This window comes from Crocodylus porosus, unplaced genomic scaffold (genome assembly GCF_001723895.1).
Source record: "Crocodylus porosus isolate Cpor-Errol unplaced genomic scaffold, CroPor_comp1, whole genome shotgun sequence".
NCBI classification, from domain to species: Eukaryota; Metazoa; Chordata; order Crocodylia; family Crocodylidae; genus Crocodylus; species Crocodylus porosus.
This window is the reverse complement of record NW_017728919.1, coordinates 2,608,900-2,620,852: the sequence shown is the minus strand read 5'-3', so window position 1 is coordinate 2,620,852 and position 11,953 is coordinate 2,608,900. Positions and strand designations below refer to the sequence as shown.

General features: G+C 43.4%; 2 protein-coding genes across 7 annotated transcripts in view; one reads left to right on the top strand and one right to left on the bottom strand.

The window, feature by feature from the left end:
- Positions 1-2,055: 2,055 nt before the first annotated feature.
- HAUS8 (HAUS augmin like complex subunit 8) lies at positions 2,056-11,727 on the bottom strand. Its single transcript, XM_019538378.1, has 11 exons — positions 11,708-11,727; positions 11,551-11,591; positions 11,398-11,453; positions 10,947-11,052; positions 10,056-10,169; positions 9,804-9,886; positions 8,006-8,080; positions 6,802-6,960; positions 5,573-5,714; positions 3,630-3,771; positions 2,056-2,948 (listed from the first exon to the last, which is right to left on the bottom strand). Exons 1-11 carry the CDS (start codon positions 11,725-11,727, stop codon positions 2,807-2,809), a joined length of 1,080 nt encoding a protein of 359 aa, XP_019393923.1. The 3' UTR covers positions 2,056-2,806.
- Positions 11,728-11,820: 93 nt separating this feature from the next.
- Positions 11,821-11,953, top strand: part of MYO9B (myosin IXB) — a 54,732-nt gene continuing 54,599 nt past the window's right edge. For 3 of the 6 annotated variants that reach the window (XM_019538375.1, XM_019538371.1, XM_019538374.1), the window contains exon 1: positions 11,824-11,900. The gene's annotated coding sequence lies outside the window, so the exon portion shown is untranslated. Of the gene's footprint in view, positions 11,901-11,953 lie in introns of all 6 variants that reach the window. The other 3 variants (XM_019538377.1, XM_019538376.1, XM_019538372.1) reach the window with 3 other exon arrangements.

Below are 11,953 nucleotides of genomic sequence, written 5' to 3'. Positions count from 1 at the left end.
TCCAATCTTTCCCAACTGGGCCAACTGCTACATAGGGACAGGTCCAACTCCAGCCCTTTCACAGAAAGAATGATGTTCTGTCCACAAGCACTATTGCTGTGATATAAACCCATCAAAACGAGACCCACAAGTGAAGATCTAAATTTGGTTAATTAGTCAATCAATTCCTGATTATGAGACTGCATCAAGAGGCAAACTACTCCAATATCTGGTCATGGTGGTGACATTCCTCAAATGTTCCTCTAAGTCATTTAGACCGTTAGAAGGAGAATAGACATGATCCAGTATGGCAGCTTCTCTGCACACATTCATTTATCTATCCAGATCATTAAAGTATCTTTGAGAAAGGGAAAGAACAGTCAAGAGCTTAAAAGAAACAGCTCAAAATGCACTGTTCCCTCTCTGTCTCTCACATTGCCAAATTCTTCTTTTAATGCAGATGGACAGATGATAAATCTCTGGAGATTATAACACAGAAAAACAGCACAGACTAACATTGAGGCACTAATATGGAAAAATAAAGCAAGTTTATAGCAATGCAGATTTCTTCAACGCCTGGATGCAACAAACCAGATAGACAGGAAGTAAAAAAAGCTGCTCAAATGTTTTCTTCAAAGAATCTCATTTAAAGAAAAGGAAGAAACAAGGCTCTTCTCCAAATTATTTGCTTCTCTGTTCTTTGTAAGACAGAAAAACCAGGATGAAGAGACAAATCTAAAGGATTTAAAAATGATACCTGTGAGGAAGCACAGAAACGCAACCAAAAGCATTAAAACCAGTTTCTGGCCACAACAGAGAGATTTGTTCTTCTTGCAGCAGATGAAACGGGGTGGATAGAGCTAATTAGCCAGAATGAATAAATATGCACACCATGCAAATACAAAACTTAATACGAATGTTCCAGGGTAACAGCCACAGGAAAGAATAAGTCCAAGAGGAATGGATAAAGCTTGCGTAATAGATTTAAGATAGGTACGCTATTTTAAAACAGGAGCGTCCAGAAAAAATACAAGTACCTGAAGATAGTTGTCCTAATTTGCTCCCACATTTTTACAAAATAAGACAGTTAAAGAAAAAAATTAAGCCATTTCAGCTGTAGTACTGCAAATGTTTTTACACTTTTCTTCAAGTTTAGTGTTGAATTAGAAAGCAGTCTGTACTGAAAGTAACTGCATCATTGCAGTGTCTTTATATTTTACTTGACTTGAAGCTTAGAACAGAGACTATTGCATATGGTAGATAAACAGCAAAAAGAATGAGCTCCCCGTACCTGGACACAGCACACTTCTACCCAGATATTTCCTGTGGCCCTGCTTTCCTATCTGTCCCTACATGCAGGATTACAGGCAAAGGAGACAGTCACTGGTACCAACCATAACCTGGGATAAAGACAGGTGCTTAGTTGAGACAACAGGGCAGGGCAATAAGCAGCACACATCAGGCTCCTGAACATCTGTCCCTGGGGTTTCAGGACATGCACTTAATCCCAGCCTGCTTGGAAGGGCAGAAGGGCTTTTGCAAATGGCAGTTCACTGCAGCAGGGTTTCTGAAAGTGGGTCCTAGAATAGGTCTCACCAATTTTTCAAGAGTTTTAGCTCTTGCTGGCAACTGAAACCTGTATACCTCAGTGCCCGTTAGAGCTGTCCAGAGGGCTGCAGATTGCTATTGCCTTCCCCCAGGTAGCTGCGCTCATTGCAGTTTTTATTAACTTGATATAACAGTGCCCAGTGTGCACTCATGGCCTCCTGGCCAGTGCCTATGGTACAGGTTGTGTCTACCAAAAAAGAGCTGAACAAAGACAATGTTAGACACCGCTTCTGAACTAGCTTTCAGAGGTTGGACTTCCCATACAGGGCATATGAAGTCCCTTGCTTCGGTTACAGAACGTTTGTAGACAGCAGAAATAGAGGGAGATAGGACATTACTAAAAAAAGTTAAAATATTTTAAATTTATTTTAGGGTTGGGGAATTCATCCACCAGCCTACGCAAGGCTCTAGCAGAAATGGAGAAACCTTACATGATACGCCCAAGACATTCATACAGACTACCAGGAACAGCGTAGTGCAAAGAAATCTTTATTTGTAAAATATATTTCATCTTCTTCAAAACAGAACTTGTTAACCAAATACAAGTGTTTATACAGATTTTAATCATGTGTATGACTTTATTACTACAGACAATCAGTTCCTCCTGTTCCAATCTTTTTTAATTTAGGTGATGACAGAAATTGCCACTTCTATGGACTTTTCTTTTTTTCATTAAAGTAAGAGGATGACGATACTTCTTGCTGTAGCTCCTTACGGAGCGACCAATGCTCATAGTATAATCATAGCATTAGTCAGCAGGAGAGAGACCCAACAACAGTGCAACACTTCCATCCACATTTGGCCCCACAGGTGGCATCACATCAAAATGAAGCTAAGCTCAGCTGTTTGGGAACAGACTTAAGCCTGCAACAGCTAAAATTGTGCACAAGGAGTCAACACACAAGAACAAAACAAAGGATACACAGGCTGTATTTGACCAAAACGCATTCAGAATTTACAACATTTTTCAAAGATTCTAAAGCCCGCCACTGATAAGAAAGCTTCTTTAAGGGTTGTGGAGCTTAGTTAGGAATTTCTATCTAAAAATCAAAGACAACCTTGCAAGGTAGCATAAGACAATAAATACTCCACATTCTATACTAGTTTAGTTGTATGTATTGTAACTCTCACCTTGGCATGACTGAGAAAATGCACTCACATCAGATGCTCAAACAAGCAGCAAAATGCTAAGGCCAGGCTGCTCAAATTGATTTTGTCACTAACCAGCAAACTCGCAAGCTTGGCCAAAATACCAGCGTTTCATGGTCTCTATGCCGTACGTCTCTTCACAGTCTTTTTGATTACGCAGAGACACTTCTTTACTAACGTCAAACGACAGGTCCTGCACTTGGATGAAACTCCTGTAAACAAATTGTACACGTTAAAAGCAATTAATGCAGAAAATTATATTTCTCCAACTCAGCAGAAGACAACCTATACATGGAGAACCACACTTTGTACTGTAAGATTCATCCAACAGTAAGGGAAAGAAGTAGGTCCAAGTTCTTTGCGCCTCCCTAGCAACACTGTGTGATGCACAAGAGAGGTAAAGTAAGTTAATTCACCCCTCTTTGCAAATCTACATGGAAGAACAAGCATGCAAAAGCCTGGTTTCTCCATGTTGCTGGTCTTAAAGACCTTACACCTCACGTTCCTGAATCTGCCATTGTTCTGCCCTATAGTAAAGTTACTAGTGCTGTTACACCTTGTTGATATATTTGGTGGGAGAATTAGAGGATGTGATCTTACTGGCCTTCTCAGAAAAAAAGGCTTTCCCTCATTATCAGACATGTGATTGCCCTCAGAAAATGTATTCATAAAAAGTTTCCTGCCCTAGAAGAGAGGGAAAGAAATTCAGCCGCTTGACCTTATTTCTGGTTATTTATAAGCAGAAGCAGAAGACCAAACCCTAGGTGCATTTACTGCTTCATGTACTGGTAACCTTAAGTTATAGGAGCTACAGATTTTCTAGCTGAAGGCTGCCAACATTCCAAAACTCATTATAAAACTGACGAATCTTTTTAGTTAGCTTATCAACGTACCTTTGAAGTTCTTCAGCCATTTTCAGAGACAATTCCTTAAGCTCTTTCAGTAGGCTGAATGCCTTTGAATTTTCTTCCGAGTGGTCAGATACAACTTCTGCCAGAAGATTTTGCGTGATAGCTAAATGCTTTTGTAATTCATCTACAAAAGTGAAAAAAGTCACAGTCATTATGATGCTGTGCTTACATGTTGATATCCCATTTAAAAAAAACAACAGAAACTCAGTACTAACAACACAAGGGGGCTTCAAACAAAGAAACTGGACCAAAAAAATATTTGAACATTAGAGCATGATACGTACGCCTTCACAAGCACAACACAAGCACCCCTGAGGAAGACCAGGACCAATGGTTACAAACTCCTGGCAGGCCGCTCCAGGCTTAATACCAGGAAAAACTCCTTCACAGTCAGGGTGTCCAAACCATGGAATAAATTCCCTCCAGAGGTGGTGCAGTCACATACCCTGGAGGTTTTCAAGAGGAGACTGGACAGTCACCTTGCTGGGGCCACTTGACCCCAGTTGTCTTCTTGCCTAGAGTGGCAGGGCTGAACCCGATGACTGCAAGATCCCTTCCAGCCCCTCACAATCTACAAATCTATTAATCTATGTAAATAATTTTCCTGTGAAAACAAAATTGTTTTGGCTTGAAGATTAATCACAGCAGGAAACAAAGTCTGATGCGAGATAAGTTTTTATTTGAAAAATTAAAAACTTTGCAGGCGCAAAAGTGAAAGATTTGGATATTAAAAAGTCTACAGCTAGTTGCATAAGTTGCTATCGGTGAGTTATCTAGATGCCAAACAGTATTACGTTATCAATAAACCCAGAAAAGCAACTTATATTTGTTCATCCCAAAATCTGTCATGCAAGAGTTTAAGTTCATTTACCTTTTCTTGTCTTGTGTTAAATTGTGAGTAAGATTAGTACTCGTGAAATTAAGGAACCAGTAATATTGTTTTGGACCAGCATGAACATATAAAAAGCAGAGTCTTAAAAAATCCTGCCAAAGCACTTCAGTCCTGATGTGGAACATTTCCTTTCTAAGCCAGCCTATATCGGGTCTCAACCTGAGGCAGAATAAGACTTTTATTCTTGAGAAAAGAGTAGCAATTGTATCCTATGTTGCAAGTGTCATGTTAAGCCTCACACGAGTTCAGTGGGAGCTAAAATCTGAAGCAGGTTTTTAAAACTTTGTTTGTAATAACTTTTGAGAGATTAGGAACTTAAAGCACTATTCAGTTTACTTAGTTTAACAGAAAAAGACAATATTTGAACCCTCTAAAATCCAATTTCAGAAACGGGTTATTCTTTCTCTTGAATTACTGAACTGTCCTTTGTGCAGAGTTAGCAAAGCGGAAAAGCAAGGCCAAAACTAGAAATACAGCAAATTTATCATGACATGAATTATTCTGATGCCTAGACACGTGCCAAACAACGAAAAATTCAAGAAGTTCCTTGAATAAGCTTATAGCATAAAAGACATCGCAGCATTCTTATTTTTTAAAAGCATTTAAGACTTCCTTATAGCTTCAGCAAAGCAGAAAGATGATAAATAAGTTTCTGGAAAGAAAACAAAGCTTAACTGGGACAAACTACAAGAACAGAACTTCCTGAAAATTCTTTGAAAGAATAAGGGAGGGTGGCAGGGGAACACCAAACAATACAGTTTGTTTCCAGGAGAGACAAACTTAGGGGGTCTAAAAGCAATGAAGTGGAATCTCTTTTCATCTAATCAGAATAAGTTAGGAAGCTACAGCATATTAACTAAAACAGAGATAGTTGGTAGCCCCAGTAAACCTGGGACAACTACAGGAGTGACAAATTCAGGGGTAAAGGACAAGCAACTAACTGCATGAATTTAATACAAGACAACTTAAGCCTCTATTACAGAACTACACAGGTAGTCAATATACTGAAAAACAAGTTTGCTAGTTTTCATACCCAAATATTTGTATCTATTCCCTTCCACATAAATATTCCTCACGGGCAGCTCATGTCTTGTGGCATCCAGGGCCGCGGCAAAGATTTTAAACTCCTCCTCAAAATGTTCACAGACAGCAACAAGAGGAGCAAGTACTTCATTCTGAAAACAAAAGGTACACACAAGTCACCACTTCAACGCAAAGAAATATCCTCCATGTGCTTCCTTATCTGGCTTGCCTTAAAGGATGAAATGTATAGCTGTCTTTTTCTGGTTTCCTTTTCAATATTGAAACAAACAAAAACAAACCAACAAGAAAACAAACAAAAAACATACCCATTCAATTGGAAAGCACTCTGAAAGAATGCAACAAATTCTATGGTGCCTATTCATATCCCCCATTTAATACGTTCTCCTCTCCTGTTGAAATATCCATGTTTAGAAATACTTCCTAAGTGGCAAACAAAATATGTTTTTGCTTTTAACGCCAACTAAATCCAGCATCTCTTTCTAGCAAGGAGAGATCTTTGTGGTTTACCATTTCAGTTTTTGCAATATTAAGAAAAGCCAGCACAAGGACTTCACTTTAGAGTTTAGAATGAACAGCACTGGTAAGACAAATCATTTAGTACAACAAAGCTAATGAAGGAGGCCAGACAAGAAGCTGAAACTCAGTTCATCAAGATCTCTGTTTAGCACCTCTTCCTACTGAAAGCATACTTCCTGTACTGCCAGTGCCAAGCTGAAACTACTACTTTCTGTTTCAGCATTTTGGTATCCAGTGGGATTACGTCAACCCAATGCCCCAAAAGAAGACAGGCCAAGCAGACAAATGACTGGCCCGGCCCAGGAGGCTATTAGAGTCCCCTTGCAGCCTTCATAACTTAGTTTTTAGCGCACATTCTAGATTGTGCTACAGGAAACAGTACCCACGGATGATGTTCAGACAGTTTTACTTACATGTATGACAGACTGTAGACTACTCTGGGGACCGGGGCACCAACACTCTCCCCAACAGGAATTCTGACTCCTCTTTTGGCCTCTAGACCATGGGCCACATGAGGTGACATAAGCATTCTACCTCTTTTACCATTACTGGAGAAGCATGAAGTGTCACAAAAGAAATCAGATTGGATTTTTGTTGTTGTTGTTTGAGGAACAGAACGCCCTACAGCAAGAGGCAGATAACTGTCTCAGGAATGTACCTTGTTGGAGCACCTGTAAACTGCCAGGGAATCAACTGTCTTACCTGTTTATCTAGTATTTCATCAAGCTGCTGCTCTCTCTCCTTAAGCAGGAGCTTACGTTTCAGTTCATACAGTTCTTTCTGCTGTCTTGTCTTTTCTTCACACAATCTTATTAGGTTTCTTTCAGCTTTCTCCTCCAACTGGGCAAGATTTTTCTCTATCTATTAAATCCAATAATGTGTTTATAACACATATTTAAACTATTAAGTGCTTTAAAAATGTTTTGGAACATGGACCTTAGACAAATGTAAATTAACGCATGTAAAGCAAGTTCTTGGTATGTCACATTTACAACAAATAAAAAAGTCACTGCATCTTGCAAACAATTTTTCTTGCTAACAGCCACTTCCATGCTCACTAAAGCTGCTTGAAGTCAGATGGAATGTAGACAGTAAATGGCAAACTCAGGAATTTGTCAGGGCATACAGACCAAGTATGAAGTTGGGAATTTGGGGTGAGAGAGGCCACAAATGTTGCTTCACCCCTCTGATGAGTTCCATTGTCTACTTGACTCTGAACTGGCATGTTTTCTGCATCACATCAGGTAGACCAGTGGTGGCCAACCCACACCTCATGCCACAAGTGGTACAGACAGCCGGTGCATTTGTCATGACAGGTCTGGGCCCCCGACTTAAAGGAGGTGACAGCACTGGCTGATTATTACTGGCACTCTCTCACACTTTGTATTTAATTTATATGCTTGCCAAAAGGATTTGGCCACCACTGACCTAGGTCATTAGGTCCCTGAACAACTTAGACTACACTAGTCTCTTAACTCACCATTTTGTCTCTACTCCATCCATGCTAAATACTTTACCACACCCTCCATCTGCTTTGCCAACTGGGACAACTTTTATGTAAACCTGTAACCCTGGATATCTTGTGCTTAACTACACAAAGTTCTCCCCAAAACACATTTTGAGACTTGAATCCTTACATCCTTCTCAAAATAATATGAACTCTTTCCCCATCAAGTTGTGAATATCACTACTGTCAACTGCATAATCATATCGCCAAATCATTTGTCCTCCCATCCTAGTATGTTACCCCTTTGTCTTTAAGTAGCCCTAATCTAAACTGTAATCTGAAATTTCTGTTGAATTCTGTGATTCTCTTCATAAGTATAGACCTAGTTTTCATACAACAGAAGAAAATTACACCATTTGCCATGCTCTTCGTAGAACTGAAACCCACTATCTGACTTACCTTTATCCGTGCGTAAGTTAACAGCAGGGCCTGAGATTCCTGCATCCTAATCACATCATCAGGATCAGAAAGTTTCTTAAGGAAATGAAATATTTAATCAATGGTAGCACATTTTTAGAAATGAATATAAACGTCTCTAATATAAGGACTGCCATACTGGGTCAGATCAAAGATTTATTACCTGGCCCAGTATCCTGTATACAAACATAACAAGTGGCAGATGTTTTAGAGGAAAAAAGTATAAGAAAGGGGCCATGCATAGGGCAATCCAAGCTCTACCAACCCTCCCAGTTACCATGTCATAGGTTTAAGCAGGGGCAACGCGTAGGGAGTGCACGCGAGTACACATGCACCCACTCAGTGTGGCGGTGCACCCCCTACACCACCTGTGGGCAGTTACTGCTCGCCACCCACGCACTGCTGACAGTATCTCCAGGAACTCTACGCTTACCACTGCTGTGCTCCGACTGCTGCCATGCCCCACCCCCCAAATGCTGAGGGCACATGTCGTTCATGGCTTTAAGGATATTTTGAACCTGAGATACCATTCCTCACTGCTGTAGACCCTCCAGAGAGCTGTTATGTTTTTACTCCAGAAAAGATAGGTCTAATCCCTTTTTAACTTGGTTATAATGCTAGCCTCTACTGTGCCCTAAGGCAACAAGCTGAACAAGTTAACTGTACTGCAAAAACCAAGGAAAGGAAGTAGTTTGCATACAACTGCTACCCGATTAATTTCAAGGAATGTCCCCTAGTTCTTGTACAAAGACATAGTGGATAATTGTACAATATTCACTTGCCCGACGATTTATGATTTTACAGTCCTCTATCATATTCCTGCTCCCCTCAATCACCTCTTTTCCACGCAGAAGTGTCCTAGTGTTTTCAGTCTTTTTCTATATAGCAGGCTAATCTCAGCCTCAAGTGGATGATAGTACAGGAGACCCTCGCCATTCGTGGGGGATACATTCCAAAGATTCCCTGCGAATGGGGAAATCTGCAAATACGTCGTCCATGTTCACGAACGGTGTGTACCCCAAGTTGGGGGGGGGGGAAGAAGGGGGGAGGCAGCAGGCAGAATGGCTATGTTGGTGGTGGTGGCAGCAAGCGCAGAGCTCCTGCAGGTACAGCTGGCACTAGCTGCTCCGCACATGCCCCAGCCCATGAAACTGAGGCCCGCTGCAGTAGTTCGCAATACTGCCCTCACACTGTCACTGGCCTGCCATCCCAGCCCTGGCATATGGGCCAGAGTGCCTGGGCAGCAGGGCCAGGTCCAGTGGCAGTGGTGACACTGGCAGCAGCAGCCAGAAACCACTGCTGTTGGGAAGCAGACTCTGGCTGCTGTGCTGCCCCAGCTCTGCTGTGCATCCAGGTACAGCACAACTAACCACATGTGCCACAGCTTGAGCTGCTCCCCCCTGGGCCAGGTGGGGCTAAGGGACCTGTTGCGGGCTGGATAAAATCCCTTGGTGGGCTGGATTCAGCCTATGGCCTGTATTTTGCCTACCCCTGGTCCAAAGGCATCAGAGCAGGTCTTTAGCTCATATTACATTAACTGCTTTGCTGAAGACAGGTCAGTTGTATTGATCTTTTCAAATCTAAAGGGAGCATTTTTAACACCTTTTCCAATTAATCCTCTGTACTACCAACATCATACAACAGAAGAACTCATTACCACACAGCTCATGCTGGCACAGCCTTCAGTTTTCTCTGAAAGTCTTAAACTATGCTATCAAATTCAACAATCAAGCAAACACCCCTGTAAATGGGGCTATGGAAACTAAACAATATCACTTACTAGATTTTGCTCCTTTTTCCGCGTCCTTGGATCCACTTCACAGACAGACTTTGAGGTAGAAGTCTTTCTGACAAGGCATTTGTCTAAATCACAAGGGGGATCGGGGGGAAGAGAGAGAGACAGACAATCAATGCAATTTTATTCACTATAAATAAAGTACTTTCTTTGATTGTTTTGTATCATCATCATATGAAACCATGTGATTTTTGATTTAAGCAACATTATTAAAAGAACAACAAATCTGAAGCTTACCATTAATAGCAGAGAGATCAAGTTCAGGCCGAACAATTTTATGGCCTTCCAACAAAGTTGACTGCAAGTCATCTTTTTCCAAACCGCTCTGGTTTAATGCTCCAGAGGCAATGCCTGTTAAGAAAAAAAAAGTATCTCTTTGGTGTGGAAAACACACAAACAAGTCCTTTAAAGAACAAGTGCACAAATATTTGCACAGCAGTTTATTTTTTAACCCCCAGTAGCCTCAAGTGGACACCTCCATTTTTAACTGCAGAAGTCTCACTCAAGTTTGAATTAAACAACGATGCTGGATTCTCCTTGTAGCTTTGTACAATGAAGGCCCATTATGTTCTACTCAACATAAAAAGTATTGCATTACACATTCATTTTGTTATGCAAACTCTGGTATTATATCCAGCCCTCCACAAACAAGACTTGGAGATGCCACACGCATGCTCCATAGCGCAGCAACTCATTTCTAGATGCATACTTATAAAGCTAACTCATGCTATAAAATTACGGCGACTTGGGCTTACCTGCAGAGATAAAGGAAAAACTACTTAAAAAGTAGCAGTCTAGTGCACAAAAAGAGGGCTTCATAACTGTAGCTAAGTTCATCACTTTAACTGACAGCAAATTAAAAACACTATATAGTACCTCTGAGTGAGAGCACCAGGAAAGGGTTTCATGCTCTTACGAGTCATATACACCAACTCAAACATTAACTATTTCTTAAGTCCCCTTATACAGATTTTCTTCCTAAAAGATAAAGGAGAATGTTTCCATGCTGTCATTTAATTGTCCATGCCACTCTTCCAGGGCTGCAGACTACCTGCCTGATTCTTGAGTGTGCAGGAAGGGTTGTGAAAGCTGTGAACACTGCTCTGCATTGCTTCTGCCAACACGTACCTGCGGCAGCCTTGCATTTCTGCAGCAAAAGGGATCTTCCCACTACAGGTCCTTCCTTTTCAGAGCCTTTCCCTACAGAAGTCGTGGAGGAATCTGCCAAGATGCTCTATCAGCCAAAAACACAAGTCACCCCAGGTCAAGAGCGGTGCAGCGCCAGGCTGCCTGTGGCCTGTGCTTGAGCGCAAGCAAGATGCCCTGCGAAGAGCACCCGGCACTTCGCAAAGGACTTGGGCACTTCCCTAAGGGCTCAGGGACAGCAGCGGCAGGGCAGAGGCTCCCCGGCCCAAGGGGCCCCCCGGGACGCCCCCTCCCCCGGGTTCGGAGCCAGGTGGACCCACAACCGCCGCCCTGGGGAGACGGCCAGTGACGTCACCGCTCAACCGCCGCCCTGAGATCTGCGCGTGACATCACAGCTCAACCGCTGCCTTAGGGAGACCGCACGTGACGTCACCTTGTCCGCCACTCGCCGCTCGTACTGCAGGTACCGCGACTGCACCACCCGGCCGCCTGAGGAGACACAGCAAGCGCGCTCCGCAGCGGCCCTTCCTTCCTTCCTTCCTTCCTCGCCCCGCCCCGGCCCGGCCCGGCCCGGCCCGGCCCCTACCTTTCCGCCGCTTCCCGGAACCCTCAGCTGCCGCGGGCGCCCTACAGACACGAAGCGCAGCATGAGGCGGCGACGGGCCGGGTGGCGGCAGCACCGCCTCAGGCCGGGGCAGGGAGATGGGGGACAAGACAAAACGGGCCCGGCTCGCCACCCTCACCCGGCCGCCCGCGCCGCCATGACCGCCCGAACCCGCTCAGGCGCGCAGCCCGCCCGCAACGCATATACAAATCAGGCAGCGCCCGCCCCCCGCCCCGGCGCGCATGCGCAGCAGCGGCCGGGCGCGGATGTCGCCCCCAACCCGGAAGCGTGTCTCGAGCCCGAGCCGGGCACGTCCGCCGCTTCCTGCCGAGGTACAGCCGAGGGGAGGGGGGCAAGGCTCCGTGGCCGCGTACTCCCGGGCCGC

Bases quoted from the DNA above. Each gene is read 5' to 3' on its own strand.
- HAUS8 (XM_019538378.1), bottom strand. From the start codon at position 11,727: ATGGCGGCGCGGGCGGCCGG. The intron at 5,715-6,801 runs GTAAGACAGTTG...TTTTGTTTTCAG, and splicing joins ATGAAATACTAGATAAACAG to AATGAAGTACTTGCTCCTCT. The intron at 3,772-5,572 runs GTATGAAAACTA...TCACTTTTGTAG, and splicing joins GAATAGATACAAATATTTGG to ATGAATTACAAAAGCATTTA.